General features: G+C 31.7%; 1 protein-coding gene across 1 annotated transcript; it reads left to right on the top strand.

The window, feature by feature from the left end:
• Window positions 1–57: 57 nt before the first annotated feature.
• On the top strand, window positions 58–3,727 carry LOC112000409 (trifunctional UDP-glucose 4,6-dehydratase/UDP-4-keto-6-deoxy-D-glucose 3,5-epimerase/UDP-4-keto-L-rhamnose-reductase RHM2). Its single transcript, XM_024032534.2, is given in 5 exon segments — window positions 58–143; window positions 1,298–2,512; window positions 2,515–2,891; window positions 2,995–3,067; window positions 3,070–3,727. Coding segments are annotated over 4 exon segments (2,043 nt in total). The 5' UTR covers window positions 58–143; window positions 1,298–1,308; the 3' UTR covers window positions 3,459–3,727.
• The last annotated feature ends 19,467 nt before the right edge of the window (window positions 3,728–23,194 follow it).

The following is a 23,194-nucleotide window of genomic DNA, read 5'->3' as shown; positions in this document are numbered from 1 at the left end:
ACTATCAATATAAATACCCCATTCTTACTACATTTATTTCTCAACCAGACATCTCTACTTCTCTTTCTTTGCACCTTGTCTGAAATTAAAGTGCTCTTTTTTCTTCTCTTCTCTCGTTTTTCAATCTAACTCCGGTTCTCTTTGTAAGTCTCTTTCTTTATTTGTATTCTCTTATCTATCTATGGGAGTCCATAGTTGGGCACCCAAACCCAAAAAATATTTAGGTTTGGGTTAGTGAAATAGACTTGTAGGGTGAGGATAGCCTAGATTTTTAGTTCTGATCAAGATTATTCAAGATTAATATTTTTGTAGTTTGAATTATATGGTATTTTATTTATAAACTAATTCTTTAATTTTATAATTTAGTTATATTTGTAACATAATCACTATACTATAATCAACGAGTCAGTAAATTCTAAGTCAACTAACACATCCTTTTCTTATAAATTATAAGAAAAGGGTGAAGGTGAGTTTAATAGTTTATAGGTTCAAAATATATTAATATATTTTGAACCTGAAAAAGTATTCATATATTGAATTCTGAAAACGAGGTTTGTTTGCGGTGTATGGCCTTATATGTTATATCTATAGCTAGTTTTGGGTTTAAATTACATTACTTGGTTCTCTTCACATTTGTTTTTCTCTTCGTTGAATAAATAAATAAATAAATAAGTTTCTCTTTATTCACACAAGAGAAAAAGGTTTTTTTTTTTGGGAAAACAACAAACAGAGGCTTGTACTTTTCTTTTTTTTCCTCCCCCCCCCTACTTTGAGGCATAATTGGTTGAAATCATTTTATTCTCTCTTAAAAATTTTACACTTTTCCATTTTGGAATTTCTTTTTCTTGTTACTGATATAATTTTTCTTTTTCTAGTTTCCGTTGACCAATACATTAATAAATATCTACGACCCATGCATGCGCGCACACACGTGCACATGAGTGTACACAGAGTATCTTTTGTGCACACAAACACTACATGTGTAAGTACAACTATGAGTAGAATTTTATGCCTCTTGAACGGAAAATTGAACTAAATATTCATTGATACGGATGTCTTTTTGACCATCATGTCCTCACACCTCAACTCTTTCTTCTTGATTCTTTGCTACTTGAATACTAAACCCTTTTTTAGGATAGTGAAGTCAACTTTTTTTTTGGGTATCAAATTTATACCACAGCAGTCGATGATTTATTTGTTTCTCCTATACATGTTTCTCTGAGCGTGGAATTTGTTTATTTTCTATGTATTTACGTTTCATTTTGAGTAAATGTTTTGTATTTCAAATTGTCTGCAGCCAGGTTCGATATGGCCACCACATACGAACCAAAGAACATCCTCATTACTGGAGCAGCTGGCTTCATTGCCTCCCATGTCTGCAATAGGCTTATCCGAAACTACCCAGATTACAAGATTGTTGTCGTTGACAAGCTTGACTACTGCTCAAACTTGAAGAACATTCTTCCTTCAATATCATCCCAAAACTTCAAGTTCATCAAGGGAGACATTGCCACTGCTGACCTTGTCAACTACGTCCTCCTCTCTGAGTCCATTGACACCATCATGCACTTTGCAGCACAAACTCATGTCGACAACTCTTTTGGCAACAGCTTCGAGTTCACAAAGAACAACATCTATGGCACTCATGTCCTTCTCGAGGCTTGCAAAGTCACTGGTCAAATCAAGAGGTTCATCCATGTGAGCACTGATGAGGTTTATGGGGAGACAGATGAGGATGCTGTCATGGGAAACATTGAGGCTTCTCAGCTCCTTCCAACAAACCCTTATTCTGCTACTAAAGCTGGGGCTGAAATGCTTGTCATGGCATATGGGAGATCATATGGATTGCCTGTGATCACTACTAGAGGTAACAATGTTTATGGGCCTAACCAATTCCCCGAAAAGTTGATTCCAAAATTCATTCTTTTGGCCATGAAGGGACAGCCTCTACCAATTCATGGGGATGGTTCTAATGTTAGGAGCTATCTCTACTGTGAAGATGTTGCTGAAGCATTTGAAACCATTCTCCATAGGGGTGAAGTCGGCCATGTTTACAACATAGGCACCCAGAAAGAAAGAAGAGTGATTGATGTGGCTAAGGAAATTTGCCAACTTTTCTCTTTGAACCCTGAAACCCATATTAAGTATGTGGAGAATAGGCCTTTTAATGACCAAAGATACTTCTTGGATGTTCAGAAGTTGAAGACTTTGGGATGGTTTGAACGTACTTCATGGGAAGAGGGCCTAAAAAAGACCACAGAATGGTATGTCAACAATTCTGACTGGTGGGGTGATGTTTCTGGAGCATTGCTTCCTCATCCAAAAATGCTAATGGTGCCTGGAATTGGAAGGAAATGTGATGGGCCTCATAGCAGAAATTCTGCTTCCTCTTTTGCGGCAAACAATTTTATTGCGAGCGGAATGGTAGTCCGAAGTCCCCGAAGTCCAAAGAACAACCCCTCTACTCAGAAGCGAGGTCTGAAGTTTTTGATTTATGGTAAAACAGGCTACCTTGGGGTCTTCTTGGGCAACTTTGTGAGAAGCAAGGGATACCGTTTGTGTATGGGAAGGGGCGTTTAGAGGAACGGTCACAACTCTTGCAAGAAATTCAGACTGTTAAACCAACTCATGTTTTCAATGCTGCTGGATTGACTGGCAGGCCTAATGCAGATTGGTGTGAAAGTCATAAAGTTGAGACAATTCGGACCAATGTGGTTGGTACATTAAACTTGGCAGATGTCTGCAGAGAACATGGCCTCCTAATGATCAATTATGGAAGTGGCTGTATTTTTGAATTTGATGCAGAACATCCAATGGGGTCAGGTATCGGGTTTAAGGAGGAAGAGAAGCCTAATTACACTGGCTCTTTCTATTCCAAATCCAAAGCTGTGGTAAGTTCTTTCACTGTCCATTTGATTGCCATTCCATTTGAGAATTTCTTGACATATAGTAATGTTTTTTTTTGTTTTTTTTATTTTATAATTTTGTTGTCAGGCTGAAGATCTTTTGAATGAATATGACAATGTTTGCACCCTCAGAGCCCGAATGCCAATATCCTCCAATCTGAGCCACCCCGGAACTTTGTCCGAAAGATTACAAAATATGAGAAAGTAGTTGACATTCCAAACAGCATGACTGTGTTGGATGAGCTGCTGCCCATGTCAATTGAGTTGGCCAAAAGGAACCGCAGGGGCATTTGGAACTTCACAAACCCTGGTGTTGTGAGTCATAATGAGGTTCTGGAGCTGTACAAGAAATATATTGACCCTAATTTCAAGTGGGTTAACTTTACACTGGAAGAACAGGCCAAAGTTCTGGTTGCACCTCGAAGCAACAATGAAATGGATGCATCTAAATTGAAGAAAGAATTCCCTGAGCTGTTGTCAATCAAGGATTCCCTGATTAAATACATCTTTGAACCCAACAAGAAAAGCATTGCTGGTGCAGTGTCAAAATAAATATTTCATGAACCTCGGCCAATGGACAGATCCAACAGATTTTGGTTTACTTTCTTCTTGTTTACATATAGCCATATTTCATTACCTTTCACTTGTAGCAGTTTCTTTTTGTTGTTATTTGCAGGAATAATTCCACTCAGTGGTATTGCTTGTTTAGTTTGACTATTGTTAGGAGCTTCTTGAGACAGCTTCAGTATATCTAAATGTACTGTCCACTCATGGCTATGAAATAATTGAATCTTAATATGTTAAGAAGTTTGGTAATAAAAGTTCAATTGCCAGTTTAATTTTCCTTCTAAATGGATGTGTCAGCTCTTCAAATCTGGATGCAATAGTACGACATTCCAAGTATGAAGTAATTTTCCCAATGAAATATGGTTAAAATTCAATTGATACTAACAGAATTCTCTTTTTCAATTATTGACCAATTATTGAATTATAAAAAATAAAAAGTATTACTATTGAACCTCTACCATATATTCTTTTTCTCCATATATTCAAAGTACCATTTTTCTCATGTTTGCACTATTGGCCGGCCAGTATCTCTCGCATTTAGCCTTCTTCCCTATTTCTAGCCATCTACAAAGTATAAACAAGTCTTATAATCTTTTCTCTGACAAGAATCATCACGTGCAATTAGACCTGTATTTTCATCCCAAAAAAAGAATGTGGGACTTTTTAAAGTGTCATTCTATTTTAGGCATTGTTACTTTTACAAAAATAATAAATAAAACTAATAAAAATCAATCATTTTAACATATTGGCAAATTTTGGTTACTTGATTCCCTTATATAGATTCTGTTGCCTTTAAATCTTTTTCAACCTCAATTTTCGACTCTTTGACTTTTGTGCCCTAAATGGGGAGAATACTAGTGATGTTAAGTCTTGAAAACAATGCAAACATGGTGCCCTCACCTTGGTCTTGGGCTTTGCCCAGAGTTTGGCTTGGGCTTGACCGTTGTTTAGCTTAGAGGCCTTTAGGAATTAAAGTGCAGTGTCTAATCCTTCCTGACTTTCAAATTTTCAATTGGCCCACTTTTATTGTTCAAAGAGGCTTTGGGATTAAAGAAAAACAAAACATGTAAGTAGCTGCACTAAATTGTATTAATTTTTTAAATTGAAATTATAACTTAATTATTTTTATCAACTTCTTTAAATAGAGCTTAATTGCTAATATTAACTTTTTCTTCCTTTCTTTCTTTTCCCAATTATTTTATCCTAGTGCAATACACGCTTCTCCTTCTTTTTACTTTCCTTTTCTTTTTCTTTTTCTTTTTCTTTTTTTATCCTACTGCAATTCACGCTTCTCCTTCTTATTACTCTCTCTCTCTCTCTCTCTCTCTCTCTCTCTTTTTAACTTGCTTTTATTTTTACGTTTTATTGATCTCAACTTATTTATTTTAAAAAAATTCCATCGTAAGAAACTTCTTTTTTCCTTTTTTCAATTCTTTAAGTGTCACTATTTTACTCCTAATATACACCACCTTTTTCTTTATCTACATTCTAATACACCATCTTTATTTGTCAATTATTCTCATTCTTTTATAATACCCATCTAACGAAAATCAACTTTTCCTCTACTAATCGTATTATTATTTTATAAAAAAAAAAAAAAAAACATGTTTATTATTATTAGTTTCTATTCTTCTATTTTTTCCCCTTTGATTTTAGTATTAGTATCTAAGAAATGAGAANTCCTGACTTTCAAATTTTCAATTGGCCAACTTTTATTGTTCAAAGAGGCTTTGGGATTAAAGAAAAACAAAACATGTAAGTAGCTGCACTAAATTGTATTAATTTTTTAAATTGAAATTATAACTTAATTATTTTTATCAACTTCTTTAAATAGAGCTTAATTGCTAATATTAACTTTTTCTTCCTTTCTTTCTTTTCCCAATTATTTTATCCTAGTGCAATACACGCTTCTCCTTCTTTTTACTTTCCTTTTCTTTTTCTTTTTCTTTTTCTTTTTTTTATCCTACTGCAATTCACGCTTCTCCTTCTTATTACTCTCTCTCTCTCTCTCTCTCTCTCTCTCTCTTTTTAACTTGCTTTTATTTTTACGTTTTATTGATCTCAACTTATTTATTTTAAAAAAATTCCATCGTAAGAAACTTCTTTTTTCCTTTTTTCAATTCTTTAAGTGTCACTATTTTACTCCTAATATACACCACCTTTTTCTTTATCTACATTCTAATACACCATCTTTATTTGTCAATTATTCTCATTCTTTTATAATACCCATCTAACGAAAATCAACTTTTCCTCTACTAATCGTATTATTATTTTATAAAAAAAAAAAAAAAAACATGTTTATTATTATTAGTTTCTATTCTTCTATTTTTTTCCCCTTTGATTTTAGTATTAGTATCTAAGAAATGAGAATCTTTTTTCTAGAATTCCCAAAAATTTTACTGTCTCATTTTTGTTTTCTTTGTGCTTCAAACTCAATTCTTAACAAATAATAACAAAATCTTTTTCTATGATTTTAGATAAGAGGGATGATGTGCCCAAAATTATATCAATACAGGCATGATTGGCAACTCCAGGATTTTTTTTAAGGGGGTCAACAATGGTGGAGATAGGAATTTGTCATGGGGGACAAATAAAAAAATAAAATAATTAATTTCTTTTTTATATGTACAACTTCCATATTATATACATTATACAATGATCTAAAATAGTATTCTAAATATAATTTAGTAAAAATATTGGTAAGACAACAACCATTGAATGCATAAACAAATATAATTAAATAACTAATCATACATGTGGTTAGTCTCTTGGATTTTTTTTTTTTTTTTTTTTTTTGATTGGGAGTCTCTTGAAGTTGGACTAATGGTAAATGTGAAATTAAGAAAAAAAAATAATAACTGATATAAGTTTTTACTTTTTAAGTGTATGACTTCCTAACCATACATGTGGTTAGTCTCTTGGAATTAGAGTAAGCACTAAAAGACTTCTTGAATTTGGAAATCTATAGAGCATTTATCAAACTACTTGATCAAATAGAGAGAAAAACTAAGAAAACATAGAAGGGAAAAAGAAAGATAGAGAGAATGAGAAAAGAATACAGATTTGTTGGTTGTAACAGTGGTGTACTTTTTTGTTGAGATGAAGAAGAAAAGCGCAGAGAAAAAAAACTTTATTCTACTGTCAATGGAAAAGTAAGCCAAAGTCCTGGAAAAAAAAAAAGTTTTTTTTTTTTTTTAAACGAATGAGCAAAAATTTGAATTTTTTTTTCTTTCTTTCTCATAAAATTAAATATTTTAAGACTAGTGCTATTGACATAACACGTTTACAACAAAACTTAAGTGACAAGTTGTTAAAGGTAAGAAAAAAGTGATGTTAGTTATGGATCCTGATAAAAATCAGTTACAACTTGCCACATAATCTTTATTGTTAAATTATTGTGAAAGTAGCATTAAAATGATCATGTTCAAATTTATATCAGCTAGGTTAAAACAAAATTTAATGTCAAGGAGTTCAAAATTTTATTTTAGGGGCTCAAAAAAATTATTAAAAATTATGTGTGTGTATATATATATATATATATATATAAAAATTTGACCAGGTCAGGGGTAACGCCGCCCGGTGACCTGGTATAACCTTTTTTTGACTGAAAAGGTCGAGTTTATAATAAACAATGAAAAAAGGTTACGCCGCCCGGTCACCAGGTATAACCTTTTTGTGGACTGAAAAGGTACAGTTTATAATAAACAATGAAAAAAGGTAACGCCGCCCGGTGACCAGGTATATACAATAATTATAAATCCTGGGTTGCCCAGTCTTATCTCTTTCTAAATTCCAATAACCAACCCCACTCTAAAAACAACATTTGCTCCAAAATTCATTTCTCTTATCAGATTATCTGTTTTTGTTCATTGTAGGGTAGCGAGCATATTGACCCAGTACGTATTTGACCATCATCTAGGAAATAGAAATACATCTATATGTGATATTATCATGTGACTACGTAGTTACAAGTGTACAACCAAGTAACATATATAGGAATTTGATAAGTTAGTCCCATATATTCAACTAAAATATATAACCATCCTAGAAGGTTTCTACATTAACTCATAAAAAAGTATAACTTCGTTCCGATCCAAGGTTATGTATACCTATGATCTTCTCCAAAGTTATGTATTTCTTTTTGTACCTCTAACATTGACTTTGATCATTTACTTTAATTTGTTAAATTACTAATTGTCTCAAAAGTTTAAATTATTAAAAATAGTAAATTTAATTATTTAATTATATACTTCTAACACCCCTTACATGTGAATTCAAACTTCCTTTTAATAAGTGAGGGCCCACTACATGAGATTTTTTTTTTACTTAAATACATGAGATTTTAAATGGGAGGTAGAATGAAAGAGATATTAATGATCAGACTCATGATCTTTTGATCTAATACCATGTTAAATTATGAATTATCTCAAAAACTTAAACTGTTAGGAAATAGTAAATTTAATTATTTAACCATATACTTCTATTCACTTTCTTCCAAGGTTGACTTTTTTAGTTTAGGTACTTTCTGACTAATTTTCACATATTGATTTCATTTTTCAAGTTTGGTTTTGCATTTGAGATTTCATTATCCATGAGTTCTCTCACCCCATTTAAGTCATCCTTGATGGCAATAACTACTCTTACTGGGCTCAAGCAATGGGTGTTTGAAAAATAATGAGAATAACAATAAAAGAAACAGATGAAACAAGCAAATTTGATGGCTTAGAGGCATGATAAAATTTCTATCTAAGACAATATTTTTCTTCACACAAAGTTGCTAAAGGGTTACAACAAATTTATCTCCACAATACATTTAAGACAATATTTTTCTTCACACAAAGTTGCTAAAGGGTTGCAACAAATTTGTCTCCACAATACATTTAAGCCCAGAATTCGAACTCTTCAAATAGCAAATTGGAGAATTCTTGTAAATTTCTGTAAAAATGGTGAATTCTTGGCCTCAAAGGGGAGGCACCTTATACTTATCATAGTTCCTTTTTCCTATTAATTAGCACTAATGTAAAAAACTTACATTTAGATATATATCTATGCATTTAATCTAATACATTTCAAATGAGTATTGACCGGTACTACTAATCCGATACGATACTGACTACTTTGATTTCTTGAGCCCATATATTAGGTTTGCAAACTACCATATAATCCATGATCACTTTTTTCATCTTGTTCCTTATTAAATTATCTTTACCTATAAATAAAAAACTTATATAAATTATTATAAGGATGAGCATGCATGTTCCTCTCCCTATCAAAAATAAACGCCCTGTCAAAAGAGTATGCATTTTCCTCTCCATCCACTTGGACATAGATAGAAAGAGTATGCATGTTCCTCTCCATCCACTTTGTTAAATAATATTATTATTAGCAACGTGATGTGTTATCATGTTGTATATGCTAGAGTGGATACGGAAGGGAAAGCATAGATTAGGAACACCGAGAACACGAGGGTTACGTGGTTTAACCTTGTCGGCCTACATCCACGAAGGAATCCCTTAAGGGCTACATCTTTATTGTATAAGAGTGTAGTACAATAACCTGTGTTACAATGAACCCTAACATGAGTATATATAGGCGACTAAACCCTAGATTACTAGTACAACCAGGAATGGGCTTAGGCATATTATATTGGGCTAATATGACTAATATATATCTCTAACACCCTCCCTCAAACTCAAGGTGGAAGCTCGATGAAGGCTTGAGGTTGGATAAGCATGAGAACATCACTTGGAGATGCCTTGAAGAATGTCTTTAAAGAAACCACAATGAAGAATGTGCCAATTGAACAATTTTGGAGCTTCAAATGAATAAATGGAGTCCAAAATTGGAATCTACACGAAAAACTGAGCAAGATAGGCTATTTTGAAAATTTTAACTTTTGGTCAAAAGTCAACACAAAAGTCAAAGTCAACAAAAGTCAACGGATCTGGTCAAAGTCAACGGCCAGTGCTCACGGGTCAGATCCGAGGGGTTCAGGTCGAGTCGGTCCGAGACAACGTCAGCTAGGTGACGTGGTACTGACGAGGCGACACTACTAACGTGGCAAGCTGCGTGGCTGATGATGTGACTACAACTGATGTGGCCTTTCATCCATGTTTCGATGCGTGGAGGAGAAGCCATATTCCCAGGCGGCGCGTGGAGGCACGTGCTTAAGCAGTTGAAAGCCAGATTTCTTTCTTAGGCAGATCGATGGTCGACATGGCCGATGGGGCGACGCGTGTGACTGATGGATGAGCTACACATGGGGAAATCGTGGCGACACTTGGAAGGAGGAGCTATTGTCGTTGTCCGCGCGTGGTAACGCATGCGGTGTCTTAGGGTGACCAGAGTTCTGGGTTTTCCACACGGAAGGGCGAGGAGCATGGCTATGTAGTTGGTTTCTCGAAAGGAAGTCTTGTTTTGCACAAATCTGAGATTGATGTCATGGGTTTGTTTGAGTTTATGGATCTTGGACATAGCACTAAGCCACGGTGGCTGCAAGATGCCGTGGAGTCCAGATCCAGCAAAGAAGCATGTGTGACTTCTGATGGTGTTGTGCACGTGATATTCTTCTTTGCTTGTTAGGGATGTTTTGTTTGATGCCAAGAACGAAGTTTGGCTCTGATATCATGTTAAATATATTAGCTCTGATACCATGTTAAATAACATTATTATTAGCAATGTGATGTGTTATATCATGTTGTATATGCTAGAGTGGATGCGGAAGGGGAATCATAGAATAGGAACATCGAGAATACGAGGATTACGTGGTTCAACCTTGTCGGCCTACATTCACAGAGGAATCCCTTAAGGGCTACTTCTTTATTGTATAAGAGTATAGTACAATAACCTGTGTTACAATGAACCCTAGCATGAGTATATATAGGCGACTAAACCCTAGACTACTAGTACAAGCAGGAATGAGCTTGGGCCTATTACATTGGGCTAATATGACTAATATATCTCTCTAACACACTTGGACATAGATAGATCGTAATATTTTGTGGACACACGTTGGTTATTTTAATTTTTTAAGCATGCAATAAAAAAATTTATTGTCTTTTCATTTATCTTCTCTTGTTGAACAAATTTGTTGCCTCTTAAGTGTATTAGTAAAATTTTTAATAGTTGAATAAGAGATCTGAGACTCAATCATCGCCTACATCAAAAACTAATTGATGTCTTGTTCTAATAATAAAAAGTTATTATCAAAAGCGGATGTTATAAATTAAAACTACCAAAAAAATAAAAAAGGGTGAATTGTATAAAAACTTCGTAATTGTCATTTAATATTCATCCAAAGTTGATAATGGTAATGATAGGGAATAAAATATATAATAAAAATAAAATAAAGGCCACGCCCCCGGTCTTTAAGAAAAATTACTTTTTAGTGGTAGAAAATGTTGCTTTACAGAACAAATAAAAAGGTTTTCGATACAACCTGCTATCTCACTATCAAAATAAATATGATTGCAACCAAATAAATGTGTCACAGAGAGCGAGAGAGACAGAGAGCGAGAGAGACAGAGAGTCTAAATTGGATGTGAAAAAACATGGTTCCTTAAAAGTTAAAAGTTAAAATTCTGACCAAGATATGTGTTATTTAATTAGCCATAACATTCACACTGAAAAGTGTCGTTTTGTCCCATTTGGTTTGTCACTAATGGATTAAGATTTTAGGTAACTTTATCGAGTTTTTAAAAATCTTATATATTTATTTTGAAATAAATTGATTAAGTTTTTCCACATCAACAACATTTAAGTTGCATTTGATTGTGAGTTTCATTTAATTTAACTATTAAAATTTATTGCGGTTGAATAAGAAATGGGAAAGGTTATTGGATGTTTTAAGGGCATTAGTTTAAAAAATATTTTTAGAAACTTTTTACGGAAAAAGAAAAAAAACAATTAACTTTTTTTTTTTATAGTTACTTTTTTTATATTTCCTTTGAAAGAGGTATTAAAACTTCTTATAGTGGATCATTAGCAAATACCTTGAGGATACCCATTAACAAGACTTATAAGAGATATGGGGTTCGAACCTCGTTTACACTAAAAACTAATTTCTTAACATGATGATAAGAAGCAATTATCATAGAATGAATGCTATAAATTTTAAATTTTATTGTATCTATCAAAAGAATTTGTATTTGGTAAAATATAAATAAATAAATTTAAAAAAAAAAAAAAACAAAGCATTTAAATTGCAAAGTGATAGTTGTTTAATTAAAAAATAAAAGCTCATTATTAATTTTAATTAGCCATATATAAGGTCATAAAAGTTGTAGTTTCACTATTGATGAGATTCAAAACTAGCCCTTATTACTGGGTGAACTATTCTCATCAAACTCCACTTCAACAGTTAATTTCTCTTTTGAACTATCATCACATGTCTTTAGTTTATCCTATTTCAACATAAAGGCTTCATCAAATATGTCATCTTTGCAGGTCACCATTTTCTTTGTGATTGGATCCCAAAACTTGTAACCTTTAACACCTTTTTCAAAGCTAAGAAATATGCATTTTCTTGACTTTGAATCCAATTTAGAACGTTCTCCACTCTGTACATGCACATAAGCTGGACAATCAAAGATTTTTAGACTCGAATAATCAACTGGTCCACCTAACCAAACCTCTTTTGGAATCTTGAAATCAATGGCTAATGATGGAGATTTATTAATAATGAAACTTGCTGTGTTAAATGTCTTTGCCCAAAACACCTTAGGCAAGCTTGCATTCAATCTTATGCATCTAGCTCTTTCTACTAAGGTTTTGTTCATTCTCTCTACAACCCTATTCTGCTTTGGAGTTCCTTTAACTATGAAGTGACAAGTAATATCTTCTAATTCACAAAATCTTATGAATTCTTTATCTCTATACTCTAGTCCATTATCTGTTCTAAGGTATTTTATTTTCCTGCCAGTCTAATTTTCAACTTGTACTTTCCACTTTTTAAATATGTCAAACACATCAGACTTATACTTTATAAAATAAACTCATACCTTTCTAGAGTAATCATCAATGAAACCGACGAAATACTAAGCACCGCTATAAAAAGAAACTGATACTGGACTACAAACACCTGAATGAATGTAGTCAAGAATACCCTTACTCTATGCTGCTTCCCATACACACAATACTTGCAGAAGTCTAGCTTGCATGTCTTCACCCCCTTTGATCAATAAATTTCTCTTGTGCCGCTCTAACATACAATGTTCACTAATATGGCTAAGTCGTATATACTATAATTTTGTGTCATTAGTGCCAGACTCCACTAGAGTGGTGACTGCAACTCTTCCTACAACTGTGTTCCCAATCAATTTGTAAAGCGTGTTTACTTTCTATTCCTTCATCACCATCAAAGCACATTTGCTAATCTTCATGATTCCACCCTTTAATGAGTATGAATAACCCAAATCATCGAATACTCCTAAGGAAATTAAATTCTTTCTAAGATCTGGAACATGTCAGACATTACTAAGAACTCTCATAACTCCATCAAACATCTTGATCTTCACAGTACCAATCCCAATAACCGGGCATGTAGCATCATTACCTATTTGGACCATACTACAATTGTAAAGCTTATACGTGTCAAACCAATCTTTCTTTGGAACCATATGATATGAGTATGCTAAATCTAAAACTCAAGATTCCAATAGAATTTTGTTACCTGATGAAACTAAAAGTAAATCTGCATCTACTTCACTGTTATCTGATATTTCTTCAGCAACACTAGCTGATTCTAGAGGCTTCATTTACATTCAACCCTTATATATCTTTAAATCTGTGCTACATAAAAATGATCTGGAATATGGTTAGAAGTTGGGTTTTTCTTTTTTTAACAAAAGTTTGAAACTTTAGTCGATCAAATTAAGAAAATCCTATCTTAAAATTCAATTTAAATGATCACTATGGCGTCTCACCATGTGTAGCTTGAACCAAATTCATATGTTTCAACATAAATAATAATAATAAATAAATAAATAACTAAAATTTTAGAATTTGCCTTAAAATTTTGGAGCAATTGAGGTTATAAGGGGCCTCCTAGGGAACTTTCTAGTGAGTCTTATTTAGAAAATATGTAGGAGAGAGAGAGAGAGAGAGAGAGAGAGAGAGAGAGAGAGAGAGAGAAAGAGAAGTATATGTTTGGGTGAGAAAAGAAGAATGAGTATGTAATTTTTGTGAATGTTACATTACTAAAAAAAAAAATTTATTTTTTATTTTTATAAATCTATTTTTGGATTATATTGCTTTCTTATACCCTCTATATTTACAAAACATTAAGATGACCTAAAATTAATAACTATGTTATTTGGAAGAAAAAAAAAGATTAAATTTAAAATATATATATATCTACTTAAAGATTATAAACATGATGGATATATCTACTTAAATATTATAAAAATCATTGAATAATGATGAGAAAAATGAATATTTTTTTCTTTTTGGAGGATAAACAGTAGATGAAGAATGAGTAGTTAATATAACATAATTAAGCACATACCCATTGGGCTTAAACCTTTTGAGTTAAAGTGCGCTTCTATATGTTATTCAATCTATAAGCTCATGTTTTGTATCTCTAAAGAGTATAAAAAGATGATATAATCTAGTAATGGATCTGTCAAAAAAATAAATTCATCGAATAAAAATTCATTTAAACATATATATGATATTGTTAAAAATTAAATCAAAGGCAACTTTAACTCAATCCATATTGTATTGTCTTTTGATTTATTTTGATTTATAAAATTTTTGGTTCCATAACCATTTGACTGTAGTGTATACGCATTTTCTTTGAAAAGATTGAAGTTAGTTAGTTCATGTGGATTGTGAAAATAAAAAGAGTAATGATAGAAATACAAACTTTTTTATAAAAAAAAATTTACAAACTGCTAACATGGTGAGTCATTATTAGTAAATAAAAAAAAGATATTAATGGTAAGTCAAGATGAAAACTAATAAGAAGTTGGTCACATCAATAGTTTGTAAAGATATTGTAAAATAGTTTGTAGCTGTAACACTACTCAAATAAAAAAAGCTTACTATGAAATCTATGACCCTCTTAAATAGAAAGGTGTCAAATTTGAGGGGAAAAAAATCATTTAAAATTTATTCAATAAAAGTATTAAAATCTTTATTGTGATGTTTCCATCGATCTTCTCATGAGTATGACTTTGAAGTCTGGCTATTAAAAAATGAAAAACATTCGGTCTAAATTGATATATTTGATATGTATTATTATTATTATTATTATTATTATTATTATTATCAATCATCAATCGAACCTTTAGAAAATATCATTATTACTCATTATTGCAAAAAGAGAAGTTAAAAGTTTATAAATTATATATTAATCATCGCATCTATAATTTATAAGTCATATTCTTTCCAAAAAAAATCTTATTAGTCTTAAGTGTGCTCGTAAGTCGTAAGATGATTTCCATGTGGGGAATTTTGAAATTTAGTGCTCTAAACTCTAAAGTAGTTTTCTTTTTCTTTTCATTCATTTATTATTATTATTATTATTTTTAAATGAAAAGTACTTTTCATTCTTAAAAATAGGCATAGAGTGCACTACAAAAAACTTGGCCTATAGTGGCGTTTTTTTTAGCGGCGTTTGTCAAAAACGCCACTATAGGTACCCTCTAGTGGCGTTTTATATAAACGCCACTATAGGTACCCTATAGCTGCGTTTAGCAAGTCCTATAATGGCGTTTTATATAAACGCTACTATAGGTACTCTATAGCAGCGTTTTTAAGGGCCTATAGTAGCGTTTTTAAAAACGCCACTATAGGTGCGACCTATAATGGCGTTCCTCATGGTACAAACGCTGCTATAGGCACTTTTTTTTTACTTTTAAAAAAAAAAAAATTTTCGGCTGGGTTTAATTTCTTTTATAATTATAATAGACCTATAGTGGCGTTTGACAAACGCCACTATAGGCCCTTGTAAGTGTAGGACCTATAGTGGCGTTTGTCAAACGCCACTATAGGCATTTTTTGGGATTTTTTAATTTGTGCATGCAGAGAAAAAGGCCTATAGTGGCGTTTGTCAAACGCCACCATAGGCCCTGTAAGTGTACGACCTATAGTAGCGTTTGACAAACGCCACTATAGGTTCTTAAAAAAAAAAAAAACATTTTCACAACAAATTTCACTACATTTTAATAACATTTTCACAACAAATCATGGGTAATTAATTGTTGTTAGTTCAAATTTAAATTTAGCAAAGAAATTGCTTTTTTAACCCAACAATAAGAACCAATAACAACTCACCATTTAAAATTTGTTATAAAAATATTGTTGTAAAAATATTTTATGGTATGTTTCAAACTATTCTTTAAAAAAAAAAAAATCAACCCGTAAAAAAAAAAAAAAGGGTGATTTATTCTAGCTAGGATATGCCATAGAATATTCCTAGCATATTCTATAGCATATTCCAAACCATTCCTTAAAAAAAAATTAAAAAAAAAAACTAAAAAAAAATCAATCCGTAAACACAAAAACTATGATTTGTTTTAGGAATATGCCATAGAATATTCTATGGCATATTCTAAACTATTCCAAAAAAAAAAAAAAAAAAACCGAATTGATTCAACGTTGAGGTAATATATATATATATATATATATTATATTTATATTAAATGAGAAGTGTTATATTAACAACATTTTTATAATGTTTTCACAACAAATTATAAGTGATTAATTTTTATTGGTTTAAATTTGAACTGAACACTAAGATTACTTTTTGGCCTCAACAGTAACAATATGCCACTTAAAATTTGTTATAAAAATATTGTAAAAATGTTGTGAACATGCATTTCTCTATATATATATATATGAGGTGCTACGTCCACAACATTTTTACAATATTTTCACAACAAATAATAAGTGGTTAGTTGTTATTAGTTCAAATTTGAACTTAATACTAGGATTACTTTTTTCCCCAATAATAACAACTAGTAACAACCTACCACTTAAAATTTGTTGTAAAAATATTGTGAAAATATTATGTACATATCATTATATATATATATATATAAAAGAACTAAACAAAAAAATTTAAAATTCAAAATTCAAAACCCACCTAACCCCACCTACCCCCACTCACCTTATATCCTTCTCTAGCTCCACGTAACTTCTTCAGCCTTCTTCTTTCTTTTCTTTTCTTTTTTTCTTTCTCTCTTTTTCTAGCTCACTTATCTCCACTTCTTCAGGCTTCTTTCTTTCTTTCTCTTCTTTTCTGTTTCTTTTTTTCCTTCTTTTACTCTTCTTTCACTACACACCTGGATTTATTCTTTTCTCTTTTTCTCCTATTTGATTTAATTTTTCCTATTTTATTTGTGGTGGTGTTAATGTTAGTGGGTTTTGGATTTGAAGATAGTGTTGCAACTAGTTAATTTTGTTCAAATTTGTAAATGGTGCTACTATTATGGGATTTGTGATTGAAGGAAGAATGCTATTGATTGTATAGTTGCAAGTAAGTATTTTTTTTAAAAAATTTTAATGCTTGTAAAGTCTATTCCTTTTTTTATAATAGTTTTGGCCTATTCTGTCTGCTATCAACTTTGCTTTGTGGGTCTCTCAGGTTAATTTAGAGATCTCAAGTGTTGTGATTAATATCTTACTCAAGTAGTGAAAAATTCAAAATCAATTTGATGATTTCTTTTTGCAAGTTATTGGTCTGTGGCGGCTGAATGTGTTGGGGTGGGGTTGCTATATATATATATATATATTTTTTTTTTTGTGTGTTTGATTTTGAATTTTTTTTAGGTGGGTTTGTGTTTTCATTTTGAATTTGTGGGATAACCATAGTGTTTGTATTTGGAGTTGCTATTTTTTTTGGATGTGAGCGTGTTTGATTTTGAATTTTTTTAGGTGGGTTTGTGTTTGACTTTCAATTTGCTGGGATAGCTATCTATAGTGTTTGTATTTTGTTTTGTTTTGTATCTTTTAATTTAATTACAATCTTAATTGAATTAAAAAAAAAAAAACTTTTTCACGTCAAAAATAAAAGTCTTTTGATTACCAAAAATTAATTTTTGGTAATTAAAATTTTTTTTGGTGGTTTTTTGGCTATAGCGGCGTTTTCTATAGTGGCATTTATAAACGCCATTATTGTACCGCTATTATAGGCCTATAGTGGCGTTTGTAAACGCCACTATAGACCCTTTTTTTATTTTTGAAAAATGCTATAGTGGCGTTTGTAAACGCCACTATAGGTCTACCCTGTAGTGGCGTTTGTCAAACGCCACTATAGCATTTTTCAAAAAAAAAAAAAAAGGGTCTATAGTGGCGTTTGGAAACGCCACTATAGGGTGGACCTATAGTGGCGTTTTTGAGAAACGCCACTATAGGCCTATAATAGCGGTACAATAGTGGCGTTTACAAACGCCACTATAGCAAACGCCACTATAGCCAAAATGGGCCTATAGTGGCGTTTTTTGGACCTGTAGTGGCGTTTTTGAAACGCCACTATAGGCCTAGTTTTTTGTAGTGGTGACAACCCCACAAAACAGTTACTTGCACTCCGCCCTCACTTTTTTTCTTTTATTTGAGTCATATACATGTGAATATATCATTACTAACTCGGTGCTAATGCTGTGGTTTGCCTTATGAAAAGTTCAAAGGAATGTCTAGGTGAATTTGCCTTACTAGTTGACAATCAAACACTGTTACAAAGAAGAAAACAAGTGTACATATGTTTTGAAAATAGCATTAAAGAGTATAGTGCAAGACTAAGATTGTGTATTTTAAGTTGTTAGTTTCTTAATGGAGTTTCCTTTATTACCACAAAAAGGAGATATATTATTACTAATTAATTTATGTAACACACTCAAATTCATGTTTGTAGTAAAAAACTTTATACATCAACTAATAATTTGCATCTCCTAGTGTTTTAATAGAGACATCTAAGGTTCAAATTGCCTCATCCCCAACTATCAAATTATCAAAAAAGAAAGAAGTTTATGTTTGTATAATTTATCTTCGTTTAAAAAAAAAAAGTTCATGTTTATATGGAATTTAAAAAATAATTAAGTGGTAATAATATTTTTTTATGGACAAATTTAGCTACAAAATTAGTTGTAGCCTTAGGTTACAAACTTACTTAATATCTTTTTGTTGGAGGTGAATTTTAACAAATCCACCTTTAGATTACATCTTCTTCTTATATCCTATATACTTACAAAATTTCAAAAAAAATTAAAGATCAATAGCTATGTCATCAATAAATTTTTTAAATAACAAATTTTTGTAATTTAAAATTATGCACTAAATATAAGCTTTTAGATCATATAGTAAATGATATTCGATTGACACAAAATTTAACATGTGTATTAAGGGCGAAAGAACATGCAATTCAACGGTTAAATTTTCAAAATATGTTGTAATATTTATTTTATTGAGTGAGTTTGTAGCGTTAAACTACAACCAATTTTATAGCTAAACTTTGTCATTTTTTTTTTATAATGTTTTACATCTGAAGGGATTATATAGTGTAATGGGCATATATAACACCTTTCTTATATAAGAGTGACTCTCACGCTTATGAGGTCCACTCTCATGTGAGAAGTTTATTATATATACACATTTGCATATAATGTATAAAACCAACTATAGATTCATTAAAAAAAAAAAAGAAAAAAAGAAAAAAAAAAACTATAGATCCATAAAAGTGATTGGTCACGTTTTTTATGCTCTCATATGTCCTTGAGACCTTGGCATCTCACGAGGCAGGTCAAATCTTGAAATAAGAATATGATATATATAGCACTACACCTTTTCTTGGCAAATAATTTGATGCTGGACTTCGACTAAAATTTTACTCATTTTTCTAAGACGAGCATTTATCTGCCTTGAAGCTTTATTTTAAATGATATTTTCTTTTCTAATGAGAGAGAGTAAAGAGTAAGGTCTTCAATGAAAAAATAATAATAATAATAAGAGTAAAGAATAGGGTCATGGCTCAATTAATAGGACATGGCTTGTGTCCAGTGCAGTAATGCACTAAACACTTTGAGATTTGGATACGTGCCTTGTTTTGGATACATGTTCAAATCTTAACATGTCTAATACACTAATACACTAAATACAATCTCCACCCCAAATAATATGCTATAAGTCTATGACACTCATACCTTATCAAAAAAAAAAAAAAATGTAACTAACATCACTTCTCATTTACACATAAAATCTTTGAAGGCTTGATCATACATTTTTTTTAAACTAAGGAGAGGAAAGCAGTGGATGAATATCTTATAAGTGTAAGGCCTTATAGGTGATCATTATATATATGCCTATAATATGCCTAGTTGTATCGGATAATTATTTTATGTCACACCATATTTTCTCCCGGAATAAATCTCATTAAGTCTCTGCAAATGACAATCACCATAAATATATTAATAAGGAAAGAATAACTTAGTATTATTTCCTTTTTGTTTGTTTTGACATTAATATTTTTTGGAAATGAATCATTTTTTTTTAATTATCTCATTTTTGTATGTTTTCCTTAAAATGAGTTGAAAAATTATCTCTTGACTTCTCTTATTTAGGTTTATGTAAGATAGAGTTATTTTCTTTATCAAACTTTGCATGAGATAGAGTTGATTTCCAAAAGAATTTAGCGGAAAATAACTCTATCTCATTCTAAGCTAAATAAGAGCACAAAATTTTTTACAAACTACTGATGTGGTAGGTAATTATTAGTAAATAAAAAAGTAATATTAATAGTGGGCCTAAATGAAAACCAATAGGAGGTTGGCAACATCAACATTTTGTAAAAATATTATAAAATAGTTTGTAACTATAGCATTATTCATAAGAAAGAATAATGCTAGAGATACAAATTGTGGGAGCCCGAGGACCGAGGATGAAGTTGAAGAGTTGCAGCATTGGTGTGGGAATGCCGCAGGCCACGGGCCTGAAGAAGAAAGCTACTCGAGGAAGGGAAGAAATGAATCAAGGTACTCTATAGTATTCTAAGTGGGAGCTGGAATCTAAAGAGAGTGGAAGTCAGTGGATAGTAGAGAAGTTTCTAGTCTAGTAGGGGTATGCAGAAAACCCACCGACTCGCTAAACCCGACCCAACCCGATGGGTCGGGTTGGGTCGATTTTTAGGACTTGGTAGGTTGGTTTATGTTACAATTTTTTTTTTTTTAATAGCGGGTCGGGTTGGGTTTGGGTCATAAAATTACAAACCTGCCAAATCCAACCCGACCCACCCATATTTAATATATATTTAATAATTTAAAAAAAAAAAAAAAAACTAGTTGTAGGGCACTTCGGTTCCTACTATCATATATTATATATATATATATTTAAATATATATTATATATTTGTTTATCAACTTAGTTAGATATATTTTGTGTATAACTAAATTAGGAATTCATTTGTTTATAAGTGAATTAGGATACTAATTCATTTATATTTTGTTTATCATCTCAGTTGGATACTTAGACATATTTTGTTTACAATTAAGTTGGAATATTAGTTTATATATTAATGTATATTTTGTTTATTAACTTAGGTGGTAAATGTGATATTTTTTTTTGCTCAATTTAATAATAATAGTAATAAAAAAAAAAAAAAATTTGTCCAACCCGTAGGTTCAACCCGACCCATGTGAGTTGGGTTGAGTTGAATTTTTTTTGACCCACCATGGTGGGTTGGATCAAAAAATTCCCTCAACCCAACCCAACCTGACTCATACACACTCCTAGGTAGAGATATGATAGAAGTAGAAGTATATAAGGAAAAGAAGGAGCATTGGAGAAATGGATCGAGACAGAGGCATCAAAAAGTGTTAAGCACAAACGAGAGAGAGAAAAGAGAGTGAACAGTGTAACTATCTATATGAACTTATCCTTCTCGGGCGAGCTGGTGGAGGGATAGATTCCCCTTTTTTTTATAAGATTAACCTTTTCTTCTCTATTTCTATCCTCGGGCAGAGTCCACTCTTGTTATTTGTTTCCTCCTCTTACAAATTCTATTGATTTGGGCCAAGGTTGAACTGTGCCACTCACTATTCTAAGTGGGCCTAAGCCGTTAGATTTTTTGGTCCTTACACCAACTTTTTTACAAAATATTTTACAAACTGCTGATATGGTAAATGATTATTAGTAAATTAAAAAGAGATATTAATGGTAGGCCTGAATGAAAACCAATAAGAGGTTGACTACATCAACATTTTGTAAAAATATTGTAAAATAGTTTGTGACTATAGCATTACTCATAAAAAAGAATAATACTAAAGATATAAACTTTTTTACAAAAATTTTACAAACTGCTGATGTGGTGAGTGATTATTAGTAAATAAAAAAGTAATATTAATAGTGGGTTTATATGAAACCAATAAAAGGTTGGTCACATCAACATTTTGTAAAAATATTGTAAAATAGTTTATGGATTTAGCATTACTCATAAGAAATAATAATGCTAGAGACACAAACTTTTGTACAAAAAATTTTAAAAGCTACTAATGTGGTGAGTGATTATTGGTAAATGAAAAAGTGATATTAATGGTGAGCCTAAATGAAAACCAATAAGAGGTTGGTCACATCAACATTTTGTAAAAATGTTGTAAAATAGTTTGTGACTGTATCATTACTCAAAAGAGAAAGAATAATGCTAGAGATACAATTTTTTTTACAAACTGCTGATGTGATGAGTAATTATTGGTAAATAAAAAAATGATATTAATGGTGGGCATAGATGAAAATCAATAAGAGGTTGGCCACATCAAAATTTTGTAAAAATGTTGTAAAATAGTTTGTAACTGTAACATTACTTAATAAGAAAAGTTAAAAGATAATTTTCCGTTGACCCCTGATGGAAATTTTAGACCCCTTAACACACAACCAGATTGAGTAGCCTAGTTAATTAGCCAAGTTGTTACTTAGTCAAATTAAGCAATTCTAGGTTAAAACAATCAAACAATCATATCAAGAATATTTAGCAGCAGAATAATAAATAACACAAGATATGATCACCCAGGAAAACCAAACCGGTAAAAAAACCTGGGGAGGATTTTACTCACCTATCCTCAAGGCGAACCTGAATTCACTATGAAAGAATCGAAGTTCATACAAAAGGACTTACAAGCTTCCCGCTCGACTTCTTAATGCTACCTACCAGTAGAACTTACTGACACGACCACGTGCAAGCTCCGAATCCACGGACTCCTTCTTTCTTGAATTCTTCAATCAGCTACAAGCACCCACGCTTGATATCCTTTAAGCTTCAATGGTAGCAACCAAGTTGATCATCAAGATGTTAAGTGATCTCAATCTTGAAAACTCTAAGTTTGTGTAAAGGAAAGCTCCTCTAGATCTCACAAGAGATTTACATAAAATAGCAATGTATGAGCAACAATACAACTGGAGCAAGTCTAAAAACGTGTCTAGGGTTTTACCTTATATACCTAGGGCAAAAACATAAAACCCTAAATGTTTAATGAGTTAGGGCTGAGTTGGAAAAACTGCAGAAAACGCAATCTGGTCGACTTTCGATCGATCGAATCTATTTTTTGATCGATTGAGTCAGACCGAAATGCCCCAATGCATCTACAATCTCTCGATTCCAACTTTACAATAATTAATCAATTTTGAGCACACTTTAACAAGACTAAACATATTATTTTGATTATGGTTTGCCAATATTACAAATTAGAATTCTAAATACATAAACTCCTAAACCTTTAGAACCTAACAACCCCTTT

Source organism: Quercus suber, unplaced genomic scaffold (genome assembly GCF_002906115.3).
Source record: "Quercus suber isolate HL8 unplaced genomic scaffold, Cork oak 2.0 scaffold_71, whole genome shotgun sequence".
Taxonomy (NCBI): domain Eukaryota; kingdom Viridiplantae; phylum Streptophyta; class Magnoliopsida; order Fagales; family Fagaceae; genus Quercus; species Quercus suber.
Note: the sequence above shows the minus strand (reverse complement) of the source record. Positions and strands in the feature narration are given on the sequence as shown.